The sequence below is a fragment of the Saccopteryx leptura genome, chromosome 4 (assembly GCF_036850995.1).
Source record: "Saccopteryx leptura isolate mSacLep1 chromosome 4, mSacLep1_pri_phased_curated, whole genome shotgun sequence".
Lineage (NCBI taxonomy): Eukaryota > Metazoa > Chordata > Mammalia > Chiroptera > Emballonuridae > Saccopteryx > Saccopteryx leptura.
Window position 1 is genome coordinate 12,514,881 of NC_089506.1, and position 25,092 is coordinate 12,539,972.

General features: G+C 47.3%; 1 protein-coding gene across 5 annotated transcripts in view; it reads left to right on the top strand.

Annotated features, from left to right (window-relative positions):
* The first annotated feature begins 17,357 nt into the window (after nt 1-17,357).
* Nucleotides 17,358-25,092, top strand: part of STOX2 (storkhead box 2) — a 222,565-nt gene continuing 214,830 nt past the window's right edge. The window contains exons 1-2 of one of the 5 annotated variants that reach the window (XM_066380145.1): nt 17,360-18,828; nt 18,955-19,392. In XM_066380145.1, coding sequence (XP_066236242.1) covers nt 19,041-19,392 — 352 coding nt within the window. In that variant the 5' untranslated portion in view covers nt 17,360-18,828; nt 18,955-19,040. The other 4 variants (XM_066380147.1, XM_066380144.1, XM_066380150.1 and 1 more) reach the window with 4 other exon arrangements.

The window sequence follows — 25,092 nt, forward strand, 5'->3', positions numbered from 1 at the left end:
TCTCCAAGGCTCTGGGGACACTCCTCCACTAGACCCTTCCCTGGCCATGACCCTCCTGCGCTGTTTGATTAACGATTCAAAATCGTCTCAAATGCAAATCTTTTCATTTCTGGAGTTGTTGTTCAAACAGACCCTAAAAAGATTTTGGAAAACTATTTAGGCCCTTGTAGATGATCAACTTGACACTCTTAATTTTTAAACATGTTTAAATAGTTGCATAAGATTTCCAGATTCTTATGAAACAGATAAAGTACAGTGATTATATTTCTCTTAAATGTGTCCAAAGAACTTTAAATAGCATTGCAATTTGATCTTCACCTTTAGTCATTAAGAAAAAATACAAGAATAAGTTTTTAAACAAGAATAGAATGAGTGTGACAGAAAGCAGCAAGTGTAGACGTCTGTGGGTTCTGGAAAGAAGAGCCCGCACCTGCTTTTCGGATTGTGGTTTGGGGCAGCAGCAAAGCCACAGTCAGCTTGTGGGTCAGAGGTCAGAGGTCAGAGGACAGCGAGAATGTGTTGCCGGCCCTCTTCATGCCCTAGGGAAGCCACCAGGTCCTGCAGAAGAGATGGCTCTGAGATGGGTTGGAAGTGGCATAAAGTTTCCTACACCTTAGCATGTCACAGGCATAGCAGAATGATTCTTGAGTACTCACAAGGAGCCCAGGATTCAGGGAGAAAACCCCCAAACTGGAAGGAGCATGTGGATTAAAAGGAAACTTTTTCTGTAATGACTGGTGTAGACCAAAGGACAGGAGCCGGGCAGGCGGCGCACATCTGAGCAATTGCCTGTGTGGAGCCCGGGGGACTGGTTGACTCGCCTCCTCTTCGCGACGCCTTGGCATCCTGTATGACCCCAGCCACCCCCGCCCCAAACCTAGATACAACCTCGGGCAAAGGTTTGAACGAGGTTTGGTTTCTAATGTCATGGTGATGGTGCAATGGTGTTTGAAAGATAAAATACTATGGGCTAAAGAAAAATAAAGCTACATTTCTTACACATCTGAGTGTAAAGGAAAAAAAAACATTCTGAGAGGCAGACTAGCTACAAATGTATATAGAACATTTTATTCTTACTCCTCTAGTGAGACCTGACTCTTACTCCAAGAAAGGGGATTGTGTCTGCGTTACGTGTAAAATGGAGAGCTTTGCATACCACCATTTGTGGAATAAGTGTGTGTGTGTATGTGTGTGTATCTGTGTGTATCTGTGTGTGTGTGTGTGTTTGTTGGGGGGTTACTCTGGCTGTGACCTCTGAAAAAGAGCCATCTTGATTCTGAACAACTCAGCCAACATTTCTACTATTTGCGCGGATCCATTTATGCCTTTTTGGCCCTTATTTTGGAATCACATTTAAAATGGCCTCATCACGAGTGTTGAGAAGAAAGTATTTTCACTGGGGAAAAAATGAACTGAGCCAAATAAAAGGAGAAAATGGACATTGGAGAAGATACCAAAATACTAATGAGAATGAAGGAATTCATGAGAAGAATTTCCAGCATGTGGGGAACCAGAGGGAAGTCAGGGGTCAGCTCAAGGTCACTGGGCCATCAGAGGCTGCCCAGAGCGCAGCCAGGCGGGCCTCAGAGCTGGGCACAGGACAGGAGGCGAAGGTTCTCACATTTAAATGCATTTCATAAACGGGCTTTCAAATCCAGTGAAGTGGGGCCAGAATTATAATAGCTTCAGGTTAAGCTTTCAGTTGAAATCTGAGGACTGAAAGATGATTTATTCCCGTGCTTTTGATGAAAGCATGAGACAAAGCAAAAGCAACAATAAAGCAATTTTACGTCTTTAGAATCCTTGAGCAGGGGAGCTTGGCCTGCCCCAGGTGAAACTAGCCACAGCACACCAACCTCCAGCGTTCTCTCAAGTTTCAAGTTTCCAAAGAGCAAAACTGCTGTGTCATGGACTTGAAATAAGGTCTTGGGCTAACAAGCGGCCTTGTGTTGGAAAGGTGCCCGAGCAGTGTGAACATAAGCAGGGTGCACGCTCACAACTTGATGAAAATCTCACATGGGAAGAGGTGCTGGTAAGAGTTCCCTCCACCAGGAGAGGTGCGGTGCAATCAGTGCCTCCGTCACGGAACCCTGGACTTCTGTGGACTGACTCAGAGGGCGAGGGGGTCTGCAAGTGGATCAAATGGGAAGCATCTTACTGAGGTTTCTTAGGTGCCCATTTCTCTGTATTGTAAATGATATAAAAATTGGAAGGTGCCCTGGCCGGTTGGCTCAGTGGTAGAGCGTCGGCTTGGCGTGCAGAAGTCCCGGGTTTGATTCCCGGCCAGGGCACACAGGAGAAGCGCCCATCTGCTTCTCCACCCCTCCCCCTCTTCTTCCTCTCTGTCTCTCTCTTCTACTCCCGCAGCCGAGGCTCCATTGGAGCAAAGATGGTCCGGGCGCTGGGGATGGCTTCTTGGCCTCTGCCTCAGGCACTAGAGTGGCTCTAGTTGCAACAGAGCAACGCCCCGAGGGGCAGAGCATGGCCCCCTGGTGGGCAGAGCATTGCCCCCTGGTGGGCGTGCCGGGTGGATCCCAGTCGGGCGCATGCGGGAGTCTGTCTGTCTCCCCGTTTCCAGCTTCAGAAAAATACAAAAACAAACAAACAAACAAAAATTGGAAGGTAAGGTGAAAAAAAATTGATATAATTCTATGTAATTTGTCATTATTATAGTGATCACATTAAGAGAACTGATATACATCTATGTCAGGGTCAGGAATGTCAGCACCAACACGATCAGAAAAATGTCGAGTATGCTTTTAACGAATGAGGACTTTTTAAAATCAAAGTAATCGGTTCTTTCTTATCAGGTGTATGGCCAGAGGCCACCGCTGTCCTGGCCAAGCAATGCAGGTTCTCATTAGATTCGGGCAGGCGGCAAAGAAACAGTGGAGCCAAAAAATAGTGGGCCATTCCTTTATTAAAGTCTCGCACTGGCCAATGAGAAACACACAGAAAAACACTTCCCTTTCACTCAGGGCTCTCAAAACCCTGACACATTCTCCGGTTCCACAACCAGGAGAGTCTTTTCTGGTTCCTCCTGGAATCAAAGGTCCCACCAGTCTCAGCAGAGCTCGCAAAGGCCCTCAGCTCTGGTTCCCCATCCGCACCCCTCCTCTCTCTGCCAACATGGCTTCTCCTTCAGCACTCTGCATTCTTTCCCCTCTCTCTGCAAACATGGCTTCTTTCTTTCTGCCTCTTCTCCTTCTTCTCTTTCAAAACTTTCTGGCAGGAAAACTTCTCCTCCAGCAAACATTAGCAAAACAATGGCCCTTCCCAACCAGGAAGGTAATTTGCAATCTCACAGATCACATATACCTGGCTCTGCCCAGCCCCCTATGCAAACTACTGATATAAGCGGGCCAACATAAAAATCGTATTTTACAAACTTATTTGACCAACATCAGGGAAGTTGCATATTAGGTAAATGTTTTGGTAACTCTCAACATGGGTGGCAACTCATGTTCATCCCAAGTGGGAGAAGTATGGGTTTAGGGGGTTAACAACACTAATATGGAAGTATCTAACGATTTTGTTTTGGTCAGTATGGCCACTGTCTAGAGGGACTTTTTGCCCTTTTCCATTTGTATATAATTCCAAGGAAGTCTTCCCCAAAGCAGTTCTTTTCATAATGACGTGTGCCTGCAACTCTCTGTGTCCCTTGTCCACCTTGTGATTTATGTTGTGACTGACTTTAGGGACTGACTTTCCTTAAAATGCATGTGTAGTCACAGAACATCTGTCCCCAGTTGACAAAACCTTTATTTATTTAGTTCCTCCAGAATCATGTGCAAATTCCTCTACCTGGCTTCTGTAATTTTGGTCTTGAGTTACATTCTGGAAAACATTAGCTAAATTCCCAGGTGCTGGTGGGTGGGTGGGTGGGTATACAGATCACAAAGGCGCTGTGCTCCAACACTGAGAGTCAGGCTCATCTCATTGATCCACTTACAAACATGTTCCTACTTAATCACGTTTCCTTCGTGTGAACTATCTCGTCGTGTCCCAGCAAGATGAACGACAGTGTCAAACCCTTTACCAATTCTTCTCCAGTCCGCGCACCAAGGGTAACTCCTACCTATTATTTGCTTCGATCTCGGCAGAAAACAAGCGGTGATTGAAGAAAGTTGTACCAAGGGGCTGTTTACAGCGGAGTGGGCAGAGTTCAGAGACTCACACAGGGTTAGGGGCAGCACGCTGGGGCCGGTGGTGGCAGGGACGCTGTTAAAAGTGTCCTAGACCTCCAGGAGCGAGGTCAGGGAGAGGTTGCCCACTCAGCAAGACCAGCCATCAGAGAGAAGGGCTGGAGAGGACCACGGCCTTGGGTAGAGGAACAGCCTACCGCCCATCCCTGGACCTTGCCAGGAAAAGCTGAGGGGATACGTACTTTCATTCTCTCTCCCCTCTTGGCCTCCGCGTCTTGCCAATTTCTGCCACTGGCCAGATCTGATTGGCAGAAAGAGGGAAGGATAGCCCGTTGGTGTGGGACATGGCAGTTGGGCTCTGGGGTGGAGAGCGGGATAGAGGCAGATGGAGAAGGACGGAGCGGAAATGGAGAAGGGCCATCAGGTAGCTTGCCCACAGCCTCGGGACACCCCATCCGCAGCCTGTGCACTTGCGGATGCCCTGGGAACTTCCTCTTAGTGCGGAGGCAACCTTAGTGGGGGTGAGCCCTTCAAAAGGAGGGCTGGCAGGGTGGGTAAGCACCTGGGGACCTGTGCCTCCCAAACAGCCTCTAGCCACAAAAGGGCAGATCTGAGCCACAGATGTTGCCTGCGGTGATGTTTTAATATTTAGAGTCTGACTCATCAAACGCAGGTGGTAATCACTTAGATCCTTGGGCCACCAAGCAAAGACTTATGAAAGAGCACTTAGCTCTTAATTAATGCATGATAAAACAGAGAAGCATACTCCCTTTCAGAGAATACAGTGCTGGGACTGGTCTGGCCATATTCGGAACCGTGGCTTTGCTTTTTGTTCAGCTGTAACACCTTCCCCAGCTTCACCACGTTGTAATCATCGTATATAGATATTAGGCAATTCAGTGGAGATGCTGGATTATACCAAAATTATGATCAAGTAAGCTTATTTTATTTTCAAGGTGCTATTTTTAAAATCTACCCATGGAATTGATTAGGATAGACAGAATGGGGTTAGCGATTTATAAAATAGACCACACATCTCTATGGTTGAGCTCTAGGAGTTAGGAGGACAGCAGTGTACCAACCAAGAAATCACATTTTCATAGAAAGCATTAATTGCAGCTGTGGCTAGAGGAACACTTGTCTGTGATCTTCACGGAGAAAGGTAAGTCACAGGCTGGGTTAGGAGGGGGGTCGAGGTGATTGGAGCGTTCTGGAGGAAGCGTGGCAGTAAATTCATCGTGGTACGTTCTCAGCTTGGAGTCCGTACACTCCGCTGTGCAGTGAGTCCCAGAACCCCCGGGTAGGAGACACCCCCAGCCCTCTGCAGCGGAAAGGCACAACACAGCCGTCAGCCACAGGTGAGAACTTTCCTATCCTCAGGCCTTTCCCCCACTGTCCAGTCCCCAGCTTTTCAGCACTTGGTTTCCTAGTATGACATCCCACTGGTGACAATGACAGACGACAGGCTGCCCCTACCAGGAAGGGAGACCCACCCACCACACCTTTAGATATTCCACAGTTTTAAAGCAAGCTAACAAACTGTGCAAATAAGAACATACTTTATTTCATTGTTTTATCTTTACTTTTAACTGTATTAATTGAGATATAGTTTACACAGCATAACATTTGCCTTTTAAACATATATAATTCTAAGAATTTTAGTGTATTTACAGAGTTGTACAATCAATACCACGATCTAATCTTAAAACATTTTCATAACCCTAAGAGGAAACCACTGGTTTGTTAGGAGCTAAGTCTTTTCTGGGTATTTCATATAAATAAAAAGTAACAATGTGTGATATTTTGTGTCTGGCTTGCTTCACTGAGCACCACGGTTTTTTGTTGTTTTTTTAAAAAATTATTTTTATTTATTCATTTTAGAGATGAGAGAGAGAGAGAGAAGAGGGGGAGGAGCAGGAAACATCAACTCCCATATGTGCCTTGACCAGGCAAGCCCAGGGTTTTGAGCCAGCGACCTCAGCGTTCCAGGTCGATGCTTGATCCACTGCGCCACCACCAGTCAGGCGAGCACCACGGTTTTGAGGTTCCTATCCGCGTCACCATACACGGGTCCCTCATTCCCTTTGGTTGCCAAATAGCATTCCAATGCGTGGATGCACTCTTTGCCATTCTCCGGTTCGTGGACCCTTCTGTAGTTCCCACTTTTTGGCCACTGGGAGTAATGCTGCTGTGACCACTGTGTAAAGATTTTGTGTGGGGACGTTTTCATTGCATTTCTCTTGGGCAGATAACTAGAAGTGGAATCCCTGGGTGGTGTATGTAAGTCTGGTTTTCATTTTCTGGAGAAGCCCCTAAACTGTTTTCCAAAGTGGCTACACCATTGGACATTCCCACCAGCACTGTATGAAGGTTCAATTTTTCCACATCCTTGACACCACTTATTATCTGCCTCTTAAAAAATGATCATAACCACCCCAGTAAGCAAAAAATGGTGTATTGTCTAGTCTTACACCCATGTATTAACTTCTAATTTGAGAGATTTTACTTTCCATTTCAGAGTTGTGTTTGTTCTTTTCTTTAAAATTTTATACGCTGGTAGACTTCTCTATTGTTTTGCCTTATTCCACCTTTTCCTCTATTTTCTTGAACATATCATAGTTATTTTAAAATTCTTGTCTGCCATAGATCTGTTTCTAGTATATACATATTTTTCCTTAAGGATTGATTCAATAGACTTGATATAGTTCTTTTCCTTGGCATGCCTTGTAATTTTTAACTGAATGTTGGACATTGTATGGAAGATATTGCAGAGACTTTATCTGAAGCTGGAAACGGGGAGAGACAGTCAGACAGACTCCCGCATGCGCCTGACTGGGATCCACCCGGCACACCCACCAGGGGCAACGCTCTGCCCACCAGGGGGCGATGCTCTGCCCCTCCGGGGTGTCGCTCTGCCACGACCAGAGCCACTCCAGCGCCTGGGGCAGAGGCCAAGGAGCCATCCCCAGCACCTGGGCCATCTTTGCTCCAATGTAGCCTTGGCTGCGGGAGGGGAAGAGAGAGACAGAGAGGAAGGAAGGGGTGGGGTGGAGAAGCAAATGGGCGCCTCTCCTATGTGCCCTGGCCAGGAATCGAACCCGGTTCCCCCGCACGCCAGGCCGACGCTCCACCGCTGAGCCAACCGGCCAGGGCCTATTGCAGAGACTTTAGATGCTATTATCCCCTTCCAGAGATTAATTTCACCGCTTTCCTTGCTAAGCGGGTAGAGTGGGAGCTGGTGATTGATCATTTTAGTTCAGTCAGGACTGAGCAGAGTCTAGTTTGGGCTGCAGTATGACACAGCTCAGTTTACCTTTGGTTCATCCCTTTCCAAACGCTGAAATCCTCTAGGCCCTAGGGCGTTCAAGGGAGAACCTGCTGTGTGTAGAGCTCCTCTCTCTGGCCAATCATGAACTCCAGTCTTCACCTTGTCATTACTGTCAGGCTGCCAAAGCTTTGCTCTGATTTGCTGAGGGTCTCAGCTCAGGTTTTTATTATATATTTCCATTCTTTGCAGCTGTCTTGAAGAGAAAACTGTCTGTTTTGGCATTTCAACTATGTCATTCCAGCTGCACAAAACTACCCGCCAACAAGTCTGCTGGTTTCTCCATGAACCAGGAGCAGCTCTCTACCTGGGCAAAGCCTGGGTTTTTGGCTTCTTGCTCATACCCAGGAATTGGGTTAACCAGTTTCTGTAGGGAATAGTGGCTGCTTCACAGGCCTCCCTCTGAAAGGTTACTACTCTTTTCCTGGTTGCTTCAGCAACGGTGCGATGTCTTTAAGCAGACATTGTTTATGTTTTATCTAGCTTTCCTAGTAGTTTCTGGCAGAATCATTGCTCTGACAAGAGTAACTCCATCCTACCTAGAAGCCTCAGGTGGTAATTTTTATTTATATCATTTTTAAGTGCCTGTCCTGAGAAATTTCTAGGACATCCAGTGTACTCTATTGCTAGAAATGGAAGGCCTAAAGGCACTTTATTCTCGATAATAAATGTTTTCTATTAAAATGTGGTCTTGACTGTATGTATATATTTAATTATGATATGAAATATAATATTTAGATATGAATGCTTATCTAGTGAATTTTTCAAATTATATTTACACCTTTCAAAATATTGAAGTAGAATCGAAAGAATATATGGGAAGTGGTGAGCTGAAAAGATACCATGATTTGTAATAACTGTCACAGATGGCAAAGAAGTCTTTTTTTTTTTTTTTTAAAGATTTTATTTATTAATTTTATGGGGGGCAGGGGACAAGAAGTAGTTGCTTCACTCTAGCTGTTCACTGGTTGCTTGTTGTAGGTGCCTGGACCGGGCAAGCCCAGGGTGTCAAACGTGCAACCTCCGAACTGCAGGTTGATGCTTTATCCACTGCGCCACCGCAGGCCAGGCCGAAGAAGTCTTGATGTGGCGTTTATGTTGTACTTCTAAATTACCAGCATAATCCCTATTAACCGTATAAAGGAAATGTGAGCAAAGTGCAAATAAAACTAGTTTTTAAAAGAAGACATCTGTATTTTTCACCTAAAACAAATAGATGTTTAGAAGTTAATTACCTCATCTCGAATCAACAGTAATAACCAACTGCCATATAACGTTTTTCTAAACTCTTTGGTTAGTCACATGTCTAGTGTAATTAAGTATAAAACAGTATAAGAATCGAATTTTATTTATCATTGAATGCCCAATATAGATGATTTTGAAGTTCCACTTTTTACCAATACAACATGAATTAGATCACTCAGCTTTCCCTGGTGAATGACTGTTCCTGCCTTTTAAAATTGCTTTGCTCTCTGCATGTTTCAGATAACAGTTATCTGATTAGCCAGAGCATTTTCCTAAAACTGTCTATTTTTTAGCTGGCCTTTCCCTTGCCTTTGGAGATCTGCCATCTGCAGTGATCTCAGAGAAGAGGGGCTTGTTTACTCCGGAATACTTACCCTGGGCAAGATGGCAGGGTCCTAGCAGGTGAGAATACTTACCCTGGGCGAGATGGCAGGGTCCTAGCAGGTGGGATGGCAGGGTCCTAGCAGGTGAGAATACTTACCCTGGGTGAGATGGCCGGGTCCTAGCAGGTGAGAATACTTACCCTGGGCGAGATGGCAGGGTCCTAGCAGGTGAGAATACTTACCCTGGGTGCGATGGCAGGGGCCTAGCAGGTGGGATGGCAGGGGCCTAGCAGGTGAGAATACTTACCCTGGGTGAGATGGCAGGGTCCTAGCAGGTGAGAATACTTATCCTGGGTGAGATGGCAGGGTCCCAGCAGGTGAGATGGCAGGGTCCTAGCAGGTTATAATTTCCACCGTTTGGGGTCTCAAACATTGAGTATCCACTTCCTTATTCAGAAGAGACACAGTCAACAGTAGAATTCGGCAATTAGATTTTAAAAAAATCAAGAGATAATGAACTGATTCCATTCCAGTAAGTAGGAGAAAACAGACATAAACTGTGTTCATTTTATTGTGTGGCTTTATGAATAGCAGCTGTTGTTATTCCACATGAAACAGCAGCAAAGTGTTGTATATGTGAATCTATACACTTCTGCCATTAAGGACAGCATGGTCCGTACCCGTTACAGCCACAGTTTACCATGTTTCCCCTGCACCACAGCCCTCGTGGGCGGTCCCGTCTGCATAAGGGACACCATCCCCATGGGAGTGTCAGTGAAATGCACAGATCCTGGCCAGGTATTTGTAACTCTACTCCTTTTGTATCATCTAAGAAAGCCTTGCAGTGTGCAAAGGAAAGTCAGTAAACTTACTAGAGGAATTTTGAATCTACTCTAATTGAAAATAAATAAAGGAATCCACCCATAACTGATACTCTATTATTAATAACCGTTTTCTTTTTTTTAATAAATTTTTATTAATTTTAATAAATCAATAAATCAGGGTACATATGTTCAAAGAAAACATGTCCAGGTTATCTTGTCATTCAATTATGTTGCATACCCATCACCCAAAGTCCGATTGTCCTCTGTTACCTTCTATCTAGTTTTCTTTGTGCCCCTCGCCCTCCCCCTTAAATCCCCACACTCTTGTCCATGTCTCTTAGTCTCGTTTCTATGTCCCACCGATGTATGGGATCATGCAGTCTTGGTTTTTGCTGATTTACTTATTTCACTCCGTATAATGAATAACCATTTTCTTTAACACTTCCCAGTAATACATACTTACCAGTGGGCCATGTCCCTCCAGCTAGAAAGTGCTGGCCATACAATAAACACTTATCAACACCATACAATAAGCTCTTATCTTTCCATGGTCAGCGCCACATTACCCGCTGTATGAAGAAGTCTCACCTCATTGCCATTGTCTCCCATATTGAGAGCACTCCTTCCTCTTAGCCCCTCCCTCTCCTGTGCTCCTGTGTGGTGTGTGCCTGCTTCAACCATTGCATGATTTCATTCTGGGGGGGGGGGGGTTCATTTTGGCCTGCCTCATCTTACACACTGTTAGTTCCCCCCAAGTAAGGACTATATCATATTTATTTCTCTGTGTCTAGAGCACAGCTCACTGCCAATACATGAGAGTTGTTTACTATGTGAACATTAATGAACGGGAGCAAGATTTATTAACTTCCAATCACTCAGTTACAGTCTGAGGCGTGTGTGCCAATGACGTGGACATCCAGCGTTGTTAAACATTTCACGAGAAAAAGACAATGGTTTGGTGGGGCTGATGAAATTTTTGTTCAAGTGGAAAAGAGCTTTAGCATGAAATTTGGGGTGTCTTGAGTTGGGTTTACAATAACAGGCAGGAAAAGAGTAAAATATTTTAATGGGGGAAATGTATTACTAATTTCTATTCTTCATTGCTTCCGTGCACAGCTATGGAGATTGAACACGAACAAACCACTAACAGAAATATAAGGCAAAACAAAACAAATAAAGCATATATTTTGCACATTGTTTTTTGAAAATTGGTTTTGGACTGGGATGGGCTTCTGCCATGGTAAGTGAGATGCCGTGGCCCGCCGTGGGAAGGCCAGAGGCCAGAGGGGACATGGCTGGGTGGCTGTCAACAGAGGCATTATTAGAAGTATCTCAAGAACCATTTCGAGTTCATTCTTAGGTTATATGGGGCTCTTAATTGTGGTGGCAATATTAAATTTTGTCCTAGAAAGATTAATTCTTTGGGGAAAACTGGGTGAGGAATCAGAGCAGCACCTTGGAATACTTGGAGTCATTTTGAGAAAATGTTTCAGGCTGTCAAAACATCCTCCCTGTCAGGCAGATCAATATAGGTCCTGGCTAAGGTAAGTAAGTGTCTTTGGTAGGATGTCGGAGAAGTGAAGTATATGATGTACTTTTCCAGTCTTCTCAATATTAAATTAATACTCAACCACAGGCTATTGTAGCCCATAGTCTCAAGTAAGTGATTCAGACATGTGCGGCTACAATGACCAGAGGGTCACTAACTACCACAGAGGAGTGGGGTGGGGGGCCTTGCAGTGTAGTTGTTAAAAGCTCAGACTCTGAAGCCAGACTGCCTGGATTTGAACCGCGCCTTGGTGACTTAATAGCTGTGCCCCTGAGCATGTTGCTTAACTTCCCTGCGAATCAGTTTCCCATTTGTCAAGGCAGGATAACAACAGTATCTACCCCACAGGGTTGTCGTGCGGATTAAATGAATGAATATACCTAAAGTGCGTGACACGTAGGAAACATTGTATAAATGTTAGCTATTTTTATTATTAATCTGGGACGAGCGATGACAGGCCTGTAATTTAGGGCAGTAGTCCCCAACTCCCGGGCCACAGACCGGTACCAGTCCGCAGAGAAAGAATAAATAACTTACATTATTTCCGTTTTATTTATACAGTGTGTCTGTCAAGTCATGGTGCGCTTTTGACCGGTCACAGGAAAGCAACAAAAGACGATAGAAATGTGAAATCTGTACCAAATAAAAGAAAAACCCTCCCAGTTTCTGTAAGATAATGTGGCAGCATGTGCGCATGCGCAGATGATGATGTAACACCGTGTATACAGCGGAGCAGCCCACGGCCATGCCAGTGGAGATGTGGATGGTACAGAGGAAAGTTCAGTGTGTTCTGTGGCTCGCTAAATTCGAATCCGTGACCAAAGTGCAATGTGAATATGGCGCGTTTATAACGAAGCACCACGACATTAATCACTTAAAACAGAGAATCAGAAACGCTATTCACTCTGTTACACCAGACATCCTTACCTGTGTGTGGCAAGAACTTCACTATATTGCCTGACCAGGCGGTGGCTCAGTGGATAGAGCGTCGGACTGGGATGCGAAAGGACCCAGGTTCGAGACCCCAGGGTTGCCAGCTTCAGTGTGGGCTCATCTGGCTTGAGCAAAAACCTCACTAGCATGGACCCAAGGTCACTGACTCGAGCGGGGGGTTACTCAGTCTGCTGAATGCCCGCGGTCATGGCACATATGAGAATGCAATCAATGAACAACTAAGGTGTCACAACGAAAAACTGATGATTGATGCTTCTCATCTCTCTCCATTCCTGTCTGTCTGTCCCTATCTATCCCTCTATCTGACTCTCTCTCTGTCCCTGTAAAAAAATTAAATAAATAAATAAATAACTAAATAAATAAAATAAAAAAAGATGCTCTAGTGGCTGTATTTTTAAGAACTTCACTATCGCTTGGATGTGTGCAGAGCAACAGATGGAGCCCACATCGAACTGCACTGAATAGGTATGAAACTAGGAGAGTTTTCCTTTTATTTGGTGCAGATTTCACATTTCTATCGTCTTTTGTTGCTTCCCTGTGACCGGTCAAAAGTGCACCATGACTTTACGGACACACTGTATTTAAGTCTGAACAATGTTTTATTTTTTAAAAATGACCAGATTCCCTCTGTTACATCCGTCTAAGACTCACTCTTGACGCTTGTCTCAGTCACGTGATACATTTATCCGTCCCACCCTAAAGGCCGGTCCGTGAAAATATTTTCTGACATTAAACTGGTTCGTGGCCTAAAAAAGGTTGGGGACCACTGATTTAGGGCATCAGTAATCAATGCTCTTCTTTCCAGCTAGTAGGTCAGCATGTCGTCCTGAGCATCAAACAAAATCACCAGTACCACGTAACTGGTGTGGCACAAGTAAGGGTGTAGGTGGATCAATTGCCCTTGAAAGAACCCCGTATGAGGCTTTCAGTGAGAACAAGGGGCCACCCCATGGTTCCAGGAGCTCTGTGGAAATTCTGCTCTCCTACTGCAGCAAGGTTTTATTGAGTGGTTTGTGCAGATGTTACTGTTTCTGACACATTCATCGATGGGTGCCTTAAATTATGGACTTACGAGTCTAAATCCACCCACAAGACTTGTGATCTAAAAATAACAGCAGGACTTCCTTTTTTCTTTATAAAAGTTGACTTTCTTTTTAAAAATTTATTTTATTTTGTTTTTTATTAAGTGAGAAGCGGGGAAGCAGAGAGACCGACTCCCACATGCAACCTGACTGGGGTCTACTCGGCAAGCCCCCTATGGGGCGATGCTCTGCCCATCTAGGGCTGCTGCTCTGTTGCTTGGCAACTGAGCAAGATTAGCACCTGAGGCGAGGCCATGGAGCCATTCTCAGTGCCTGCGGCCAACTTGCTCAAACTAATCGAGACACTGGCTGTGTGAAGAGAAGAGAGAGAGAAAGGTGGAGAAGCAGATGGTCACTTCTCCTGTGTACCCTGACCAGGAATTGAACCTGAGGCTTCTACACACCAGGTTGACGCTCTATCACTTAGCCAACAGGCCAGGGCCCATAGAAATTGACTTTCTATAGATGCCACAATCAGGATGTCATTGAAATATTCCTTTCTGCTTTGAATCTTTTACATTAATTAGGTTTTCACAAGAAGCATGCAAATACTGCAGCATCAACAGTGGTCCAATCATCTGTTGCTCTGAAACCAACTATCTCAGAACTTGGTAATAAAAAACTGGCTTCCACTTTATTATGGTCACACTTGTGTGGGTCAGGAATTCAGGCAGGGCACGGTGGGGATGGCTCACCTCTGCGACACAAAGTTGGGAGCTTCCTCCGGGGTGACATGAATGCCCAGAGATGTCTGGGACAGATCAACCCGGGATATCAGCCTGAATCCTTGGTTCTTCTGAACCTGGCGCCTGTTGGGGCCAGACTGTTTCCCTCAGTCACGTGTCTGGCACCTGGGCAGGGACGGCAAGAACAGCGGGAGTTGACCAGCCCTGCGCTCTCTCTCCCCACACCCTCCCCACGTGGCTAGCTTGAACTTCCTCCCTACACAATGATCTCAGGGTAACTGGCCTTGTTATATGGTGGCCGGCTTCCAAGAGGCTCGTGTGAGGACCAGGAGGCCAATAGGGTGTGTGCTCGGAACAGCCCAACATCGCTTCAGCTCTATTCTTCTGGTTACAACAATTCCAGGGCTTGAGTCTAGCAGGTGCAGAGGGAGAGAGAGACTGCCGCTTGAGGGAGTGACAGGGGCATAGAGTAGAAATGCATGCACATGGGAAATACTGCTGGCAACCGTCTTTAGAAAACACCATCTGCCCCAAAGAGAAAGCCCAACCTGAAGTCCCTTGGGCTGGACTGGACCTCCCTGAGTGGTGACTGTCTGAGCTTCTGTTACATCCCTGGGGGACACCAGCAGTTGATAAACTTGGACAAGAGCAAGGTTAGCAAAGCCCTCTTTCCCCACAGGAACGGCAGGCAGCGGAGTGCAAACCGTGGGCAGAAACGCTGAGAAAGAATTCCGTTGGCAGCGCCTCATCACTGCGTGAAATCCCACCTGCTCTTGAACTTCAGTACTGAGACAAGCGAGGCAAATGTTCTCCCCAGGGTGTCTGAGTTGGGTTTGAGGCTTGCTTATTTGATTAGATGGTCAAGTAGTTGTTCATTGTTTTTCCTGTTTCCGGTAAACTGGTGCAAGCCTTTCTCCCAAGCGATGCAACCCCGATCTACCTTGCGGGCTCCCAGGTGGCTGCAGTGGGTGCAGAAGAAGCCCGGGGTCTGGCGTCCCAGAGCTCAGCTTCCAGCCTGCCGGTCATCTGCTTTTAGTTGTGACTCTGGGAAAATTACTGAACATCTGTGAACTTCAGCTCTGTCACTGGAAAAACTAAAATAATAATTTCTCCTCCTTGTTGAGGTTGGTAACAATGAGGCATTTGATAAGTGTCGAGTACTTTTCCTTGGAACATAACCAGGAAGTCTTCCACTACCTGGGTCAATACGATACAAAGGCCTTGGATACTGAACCTAGAGAAGGAAACACTCGCCCCTTGCCAAGCACCGCTGGCCCCTTCCTTGGTGGTAAGGTAGGCAAGCTCCTTTCTGAAGGGATGTGACACACAGCAGAGCATTTCTAGTGACGCTGATGGGGTGATCATGGCAGTCTTGGCAGGCTGGCCTCCTTCTTGTTCTTTGGGCAGGAGGGAGTGCCCATCCCCTCGGAGAGACCCCCAGGACCCTGTCCACTGCAGGTCCTCCCTGCTTCCCTCTGTCACTGCGCCTGTCCCGCACGTTCAGAGCACGAATCTCATGCTACAGTTAGGCTCTGGCTGTTTCCTTGGTTATCGTTTCCCCTGTATCTATTTCTTTTTCCCTGACTGGTTTTTTATTTTGTCTTCACAACAGCATTTGAAGGAATTCATTTCTGCGCTGGCTCCCTGCTGCTGCAGCAGCTGGGGATCGGGCTGCCAAGGGGGGAGACTGAGAAGGGGTGGGTGGGGGCAGAGGTACCAACTGGGGAAGAAAAGAAAGCTACGTTCCGGGGGCAAATTCTGGTTCAAAGTGAAGGGAGAGTCGCAGGGCTCTCACTTAAAATCAAAAGCTAGAAATGATGAAGCTTAGTGAGAAAGGCATGTCGAGAGCCAACACAGGCCCAAAGCGAGGCCTCTTTCTTGTACCCCAAGAATGAACCAAACAGCCAAGTTGTGAATGCAAAGGAAAAGTTCTTGAAAGAGATGGAAAGTGCTACTCCAGTGAACACACAAATAATAAAAAAAGCAAAACAGCTTTATTGCTGATCTTGAGGACGTTGTGATGGTCTATCTAGAAGATCAAACCAGCCACAACCAAAGCCTCACACCAAAGTGACCCTAATGGTGTGATCATGGCAGTCTTGGCAAGCTGGCCTCCTTCTCGTTCTTTGGGCAGGAGGGAGTGCCCATCCCCTCGGAGAGACCTTACACCAAAAGCCCAATCGAGAGCAAGGCTCCGACTCTCTTCAAGTCTGGCAAGGCCGAGAGAAAACTGCAGAAGAAAAGTTGGAAGCTAGCGGAGGTTGGTTCATGAGGTTTAAAGAGAGAAGCTGTCTCCAGAACATAAAAGTGCAGGGAAAGCAGCAGGTGCTGGTGTAGAAGCTGCGGCAAGTTCTCGGGAAGATCTAGCTGAGATAAGTAATGAAGGTGGTTACACTAGACAACAAAGTTTCAATGTAGCTAATAGAGATTTATATCTGAAGAAGATGCCCTCCAGAGCTTTCATGGCTGGAGAGGAGAGATCTGTGCTTGGCTCCAAAGGACAAGCTGACGCCGTTAAAGGGGCTGATGCAGCTGGTGACTTGAAGTCGAAGCCATTGCTCACTTGCCATTCTGAGAATCCCAGGGCCCTTAGGAATTATGTTAAATCTACTCTGCCCATGCTCTGTGAGTGGAAGAACAATGCCTGGATGACAGCACGTCTGTTTACATTATGGTTTACTGAAACTTTTAATCCCACTGTTGAGACCTATTGCTGAGGAAAAAAAAGATTCCTTTCAAAGTATTACTGCTCGCTAACAATAGATGTCACCCCCCAAGAACTCTGACGGAGATGTCCAGCAGGATTAATGTTGTCTCCAAGACTGCTAACACAACATCCGCTCTGCAGCCCACGGATCAAAAAGTAATTTTGACTTTCAAGTCTAATTATGTAAGAAATACATTTTGTAAGGCTTATAGCTGCCATAAATAGTGATTCCTCGGATGGATCTGGGCAAAATAAATTGAACAGCTTTTGGAAAAGTCTCACTAGTCTAGATGCCATTTAGAATATTTGTGATTTATGAGCAGAGCTCAAAATGTCAACATGAACAGGAGTTTGGAAGAACTAAGTTTCAGCCCTCATGGATGAGCTTTGCAGGGTTCAAGGCTTCAGCGGAGGAAGTGACTGCAGGTGTGCTGGAAATCGCAAGAGAACTAGAATTAGAACCGAAGCCTGAAGATGTGACTGAGTTCTGCGATCTCATCCTAGAACCTGAACTGTGCGGATTGCTTCGTATGGGTGAACAAAGAAAGTGGTTTCTCCCTTTCTTTTTTAAAGAATTTATTTGTTGATTTTACAGAAGGGGTGGGAGAAACAAGAAGTATCGACTCACAGTTGCTACACTCTAGTTGTGCATTGCTTGCTCGTTGTGCATGCCTTGACCGAGCAAGCCCAGGGTTCCGAACCAGTGACCTCAGCACTCCAGGTGGATGCCCTATCCGCTGCGCCACCACAGGTCAGGCAGAAAGCGGTTTCCTGAGATGGAATCTACTCCTGGTGAAGACGCGGTGGAGACTGATGAGACGACAGTAAAGGATTTAGGACCTTCCATAAACTTAGTTGATAACACATCAGCAGGGTTTAAGAGGATTGACTCCACCATTTTGAAAGTTCCACTGTGAGTAAAATGCTATCAAACAGCCTCTAGCTCATTTAAGAAAGGAGGGATCAATGGGAGTGGCAAACTTTGTCATCTTATTTTAAGAAATTGGCACAGCCACCCCATTAACCAGGGCCCTGATCAGTCAGCAGAACCCTTCACCAGGGAGGAGATTAGGGCTCTCTGAAGGCTCAGATGATGGTTACCATTTGTTAGCCAGAAAGTGTGTTTAAATTAAGATATGTACATGGTCATGGGTTTATTTTAGACATAATACTACACATTTAATAGACTACCATATAGTGCAATTATCACTTTTAAACGCATGGAGAAACCAAACCGTGTGACTTGCTTTATTGCTATTCTGGCTTTACTGCAGTGGTCTGGAACCAAACCCACATATCTCTAAGGTAAGCCTGTATAATCCTTCTCAATGAAAAATAAGCAAAACAGAATCTCTGTACAAAAACAAGCTTAATGAAGCTGTCTTTTAAAAAAAAGTACAGTTGTACCTCTCCAGGTAAATTTCTGCATCCCCTTGTCAACGGGGAGTTACATTGGGATTTACTGGATTTCTTCCTCAGTCTGCCCACAGTACGTGATGGAGATAGGAGAAGAGAGTACCGCCGACGTTGGGATCAGGAACAGATGACAATTTTTCCTGGTTGACTAAGTTTTTTAAAAAGCCACTTCCAAAGGGCACATCCACCGGTTAGCGAATCCACTTGTTTCAGCAGGAGGTGGGGGTGGGGGGTGGCGGCGGAGGTGGAGCGTGGGGAGGAGCGTAACCCAGCTCTGGAATCTAGTCTTCCAAGAGTCGCCGTGCGTCCCCTAGGGCCTCCGGGTCTCCCCGGAGCACCGCCACCCAAACGCACCCGCTCGCCCGCGCCGTCCGTGCCACCTCGATCACCTCCCACCTCGGTCTGCGGGGATTGCTTGGGCGAGTCCAGCCAAGAGGGCTCCCTGGACTCGGCGCGAACCGCCCGCCTCCTCCTGCGTCTCCGCCCCCTGCCAGGGCCGCTGGGCGCCGAGGGAGGCGAGGGTGCCGCGGCGGGAAAATGAGTGGTGCCCGGAGGGTGGTCCGGAGTTGCAGGTAATGCGTGCAGACCTCGGCCCGAGCGGGCTGCGCCCGGGCTCTGCGCGGGGCGTCCCGGGCGGCTGGGGCGCAGGGGAGGGGCGCGGTCGGCCCGGGCACTAATGCTCCCGGCTTGTCCCGCAGCGACGTTCCCGCGGCTGTCCCACGGGGCGGCGTGAGGCGGCGGCTGCGGTGACGGGGACCCGCGGCGGGCGCCCACGCCTCTGAAGATGGAGAAGTTTCTGCAGATCGCGCCTCACTCTCTGGCCATCGTCCTGGGCCCGGCCGGGGGTCCGGCAGCGGAGAGATCCGGGGCCGGCCCGCCCGCGCCTCCGGCCCAGCCCCGGCAGCTCGCGCGCCACCACATCGGCTACGAGATTTTCGCCGACTTCAAAGCCGAGAACATGCAGCACTTCTGGAACAAGAAGGTCACGGCCGCGGTGGCCGAGACCTTCTTTCTGGGCTGGATCGACGAGCAGGTCCTGCTGATCCAGGGCAAGGAGGAGCATCTGGAGGCGCTGCGCGAGGGCTGGGCGCGCCGGGCGCTGCGGCCGCCCTCGGGCTTCCACATCCGCTGCCTGGGTGAGTGCGGCCGCCGCGGGCCCCGTCCCGCCCCCAGCCCGCAGCGGGCACCGGGCACCGGGCACGCACTGGCCGCTGCGCCGGGCGCGCGCCTCCCTCCACCTCCGCGCCCGGCCGGGGGAGGGGCCGGCGGCCGGCTGCGAGCGCGGGAGTGAGGCACCGCCTGGCATCTGAATCCGGCTCTGCACCCTTCCCCACGCGGCTCCCGGCCGGCCCGCGGGGCCTCCCTGGCGGCGGTGCGGTGCCGGGGGCTGGCCAGGTAGGCGGCGGCGGGTCCTTGGCCGCTCCGGGTCCACCTTTTCCGCGCCGCTCGGCCAGGGGGAGCGGAGTGAGTCGGAGGGAAGTCGGGAGAACACGGGTAGCATCAGGTGGCCACGGGCTCTCCCGCGGGAGGCGGCGGCGGGCGGCTCAGGTGCGCGGCGGCCCCCGGGACGTCCCTTCCGGGGACGCGTGCCGCGACGCTGCAGCTGGTTGCCTTAAAGCGCCGGCATTTCTGTGAGAGGCGGAGCTGTCGATTTCGTTGTCAGTATCTTTCTTCGGTTCATTTTGTGTACTGAGGGAAGGAAGGGACACGAGGACAGGAAAGTCCTCTCCTCAACAAAAGAGAAAACTGTACCTGGGAAGAGAGCGGGATAGGTGCTTCCCGCTGCGCACTTGGGGCTTGACTAGCTGTTACTGCACCGCTTCCTATATATTTTCTAAACCCCGTTTGCATCTCTTGTAAAACATAGTCTCTAGTTTTGTACCTCGGGCACAGTGGCTAAACGCACATATAGCAAATAGCTGTGTTTTATGAACCGATTTCAAGAAAGAAAGCATTCTTTCTAGTGCCAAGGTTTAGAAATTCTTTCGTGACATTTGGGAGTAGGTCAAAAGTTCAGAAGCGAAAAGATTGTAAAGCAGCCTGTTTCGTTGCTGAGCTGCTTTCCTTTGAAGGATTAGCTTTTACTCGCTAATGTGTCTTCCTCTGTTCATATGGCAAACTTATAGAATATTTTATTTGGTTGTGTTTTTGTCTGTTTTTGCATAGCAGAAATCTTTTTTAAAGCTTCCCTTGAATGGAATAGACCAAAAAACAAAACAAAACAAAACTGGTAAGGCTTACATCTTGTTTGTTTTGCAACCTGTGCCTAATTTCAAAAGGTGCCCTAATTTTCTCTTTTATTGACTTTAGCAAAAACCTCAATAACGTCCTTGTAATTAAGCTGCCTTAGTCAAGGGCCCGGATGAATGCCTCTGAGAGTCTGCTCTGGTGCGCAGGAAGTAAGAATATGTGGGGTCGTAGCTATGCATTCTATAGATTGCTTTTTAATACTTTTCCTTTAAACTCGATGCCACGCTTTTATTTATTTATTTTTACTTTTTATTTTGGAAAGTGTCAAACATGTATAAAAATAGTATAGTCTGACAGTATACTGAACCTGCATGTAACTTTTTTCCAACTTCAAAATTTATCAGCGTGTGGCCAGTCTTATTTTATCTATACCTGTGTGTCCCCTCCACTATTTTGAAATCCCAGACATTATATCAATATCATTTGATTTGTAAATATTTAAATTGCTTATATTCCTTTTCATTTGAGCAGAACTGGTAAATTCATAGGTATTGGTGATTTGTATATTAACCAAAGAAAAATATTTTGGCAGTAAGAGTTCCAAATTGGTGTAGTTGATTGACTTGCGCAGGTCTGGGTAGATAGCTGAAGCGTCTCAGGGTGACCAGCAGCTGGTGGGTGTGGCAGCTGCACTGCCAGCTAGCTCGGCCCTTAACTCAGTGCCATGATTGGAAGCAGAGGGACTGAGTACCTCCTAAAACGGAGACATCAGATAACCAGCAGGAGCGATGCCTGCTGGGGTCCCCGTGGTAACTTCCTTCTGAGCTGCCTCTGGGAGGTTCAGGATCCCTCCTAGAAATTTCCACGTATTATATAATTATCTGTGTAAGCAGACCAGCCCGACTACTGTCTTCTACAATTGAAATTTCCTTCAGTACTGATGCTAAAAGGGTGTGTTGTCTGGGAGAGTGTTATCTATCATAAAAATTCCCTAAAGAAACGGCAGTGTCTGCTGCAAAGATTTCCTGATTTTTTTGTTGCAAGATCTTTCATTGAGCTTTGAAATTTTTAATTTTCGGCCATAGTTGAGAAGTTGATATACTCAGAAAACAAAAACATAAACAAAACCCAAAGCAAACAAACGAAAAACCCAAGTGTATACTCAAGAGGGTGCTTGGCTGTAACTCCGCTCTGAAAAGAGGGTGTGACATTGTATAGGAATCCCCTGGAATCTGACCAGTTCACATTCACAAACGGGAGCCACCATCTCTGATACTTTATTAGTAGTAGTATGTTCCTCGCAGCATACCTTTCTACTGGTCCCCCAGACTGTACCATCTACATGACCATCAGGTACTTGGATGTTGTTTTGTGATTTTGGCTAATTACTTCGTGAGTGTGAAACAGCCAGGAAACCAGACCCATAGATGATCACTACGGAAGGGATTCTAGTCCCGCTCTTTGAACTTGGGTTAGGTTCATCAGTCTCCAGTCGCTCTATTAAATAAGTGGTAAGCAAATGCCAGTTTAATTTTTTTTCTTATGGTAATGTATTATTTACAAAATTTGATTGTTTTCCAGGCGGTCTTTTTGAGAGAGTTAATAAAATGATTCTGTAAGATCCTCACAGTAAGGAAGGAGAGGAATGGCCCTGCATTCTGTCACCCTGGGTGTGCGCTAGCACCTCAGAGCGGAGCGAGGACTGGAGAGAGGACTGACTGTGCAGGCGCCCCTCTCTGGCCCAGCTGATGATGAGCAAGTACTTTGTTTTGTAACTTGAAACATTTCTATTAAAGTGGCAAGCATTTCTGTACCTGTGATCCCCAAAGTAGGTGGTTCTAGCCAACTTTAAAATTCCAGGTGGGTGTTGGACAAGGAGATGATTACGGGATTCAACAGGAAGCAGGGAATTAAACAGCCCAAACAGGAAGAGTTGTTTTCATTTGAATATCTAAATCCATACTTAGCAATAACCTACTCTGGGCAGGTATTGTAGAAAGAAAGTTCAGACTTTTGATTTCCAGGACCAAAAAAAGGGGATATGTGTGCACAAGAAACTAGTCAGGTTTTAAAGTTGTGCTGAATAGTTTGAGAGAATCACATTAAACCTCATACAGGTTACGGGGGTTTGCCTCCCTGTGTCCATCTTTGCCACTCCTGAGGTTGTAGAGACTGATGAGGCATGCAGTCTTTTCTGGGAAACTGACCAGAACTAAGCATGTGGGCAGTGCCATGAGGACAGTGAGCTAGAAACAGTTACTTCTGCCTTGTGAGCAGGTGAGAGCTTTCTCCGTGAGGAGGCTTTGCACAAGCCCTGTTGCAGAGGCGGAGTGTGGGGTAGGGGGTTCATTGAGAGCAGGAGGCCTTCCTCCCTGGCAAGGGCATGAGCTGAGTCATGGGACCCAGGATGTGTTTGGGAACCGGCTGGATTGGGTATGCGGGGAAGAGGGGTGTGATAAGACCGTGGAAAGGGAGGCTGGGACCTGGTGTGAAGATTTAGAAGCCACTGGTGGCTTTTAACCAGGGAGGAGGGGGACAGGATTTGATCATTTGTGTATCGAGAACCTGAGGACAGTAAGGTGAGGGAGGGACAGGGAGAGGATGAGACACAGGCTCACCAGCTCAAGTCCATTGAGACAGTTGAGGGGAGAGATGACAAGTCCCATATTAGAACATGTGCTCTCTGTGACCATGGGTTCATTCCCGTTGTCAAGGGAGACACCGGTGTAGCCGAGCTGAACCCATCGGCCTCTGTGTGAGCCCACGCGTTCTTCCCTCCTGGGGCTCGTGGGCTCGAGGACCCATCAGCCTTAGTCAGACCTGCAGTCAATCCCGGTAGGTGCTCCTGACTCAGATCTCAGAGAGCAGGGGTTAGTGTCTCTGACCCCCTCCGGTGGCTCTTCACACTTTCCCAGTTTATCTTTTGATATTTAAATAGTTAGGACCAAAATCGCCTTTTAGACATTAAATCAGAACTTATATTTTACATTATAAAATGGCTCAGAGCGAATGAGCATCGAGGTTTTATTCCTGTATTCTATGCCAATATCTTTGTTGGTTTTCTCAGAGAGAGTTGCTCTCTTGATGTGGTTTCTCCAAGTAGGACAATGTTAAGACAGAATTATTTTTTTTAAAAAATGTATACTCCAAAATATTTTGTATGGACTCCCCCAAAATTTGATTTAGTGAAGTCAACTTAAAACTGAGTGATGAACAAGTGCCACAAAGCTTTTTTTCTTTTCTTTTTTTCTTTTTCTTTTTGCTCCACAAAGGGTCAGCTTTTTTTTAATTTTAATTTTTTTTTTTTTTTTGTATTTTTCTGAAGTTGGAAACGGGGAGGCAGTCAGACAGACTCCCGCATGCATGCACCTGACCGGGATCTACCAGGCACGCCCACCAGGGGGCGATGCTTCGCCCATCTGGGGCGTTGCTCTGTTGCAACCAGAGCCATTCTAGCACCTGAGGCAGAGGCCACAGAGCCATCCTCAGCGCCCGGGCCAACTTTGCTCCAATGGAGCCTTGGCTGCAGGAGGGGAAGAGAGAGACAGAGAGGAAGGAGAGGGGGAGGGGTGGAGAAGCAGACGGGTGCTTCTCCTGTGTGCCCTGGCCGGGAATCAAACCCGGGACTCCTGCACGCCAGGCCAATGCTCTACCACTGAGCTAACCAGCCAGGAGCCACAAAGCTTTTTTGAGTTATAAATATTCATTCATTCAGCAAGTGGAACACCTACCCTTTTCTGGGGGATTTGCTTCTGGGAACTGACACGGAGAATGAGTCTTTGTGCTTTCGAAGGTTCATTCTAGTGGGGCAACAAGTGTTTCAAAAACTAAACAAAGAAATAAGAATTGCAGTATAAGTGCTGTCAAAATGAAGCAGATGATAGAACAGAGTGGTGGGGAGACAATTGGTCAGTTACTATTTTCTAAGGGCTTTACTTTTATTAACTTGTCCTTTTAAGGCTCTTAGGTTATTTAGGTATCATTATTGTATCTTTTTTTTTTTTTTTTTGTATTTTTCTGAAGCTGGAAACGAAGAGAGACAGTCAGACAGACTCCCGCATGCGCCCAACTGGGATCCACCCGGCACTCCCACCAGGGGCGATGCTCTGCCCACCAGGGGGCGATGCTCTGCCCCTCCGGGGCATCGCTCTGCCGCGACCAGAGCCACTCTAGCGCCTGGGGCAGAGGCCAAGGAGCCATCCCCAGGGCCCGGGTCATCTTTGCTCCAATGGAGCCTTGGCTGTGGGAGGGGAAGAGAGAGACAGAGAGGAAGGAGGGGGTGGGAGTGGAGAAGCAAATGGGTGCTTCTCCTGTGTGCCCTGGCCGGGAATCGAACCCGGGTTCCCCGCATGCCAGGCCGACGCTCTACCGCTGAGCCAACCGGCCAGGGCCCCCTTTTTTTTTTTTTTTGAAAAAAATTGAGGTACATTAAGGAAAGTACTTCTCCAAGGACACCTAGTTAGTAAGCGACAGAGCCAGGCAGCGAGATGGGAGAGAGCCTGGGCTTTGAGTGACTGCCCTGCAACTCCTCGGTTCACAGAGCACGTGACTGATGCCGCGGTTGGCCGGCAGTGAATGAAAGAGAAGCCGGAAGAAATCAGCTTAATTGACTCCTGGGAGGAACCGGGAGGAAAGCCAGGACGCTG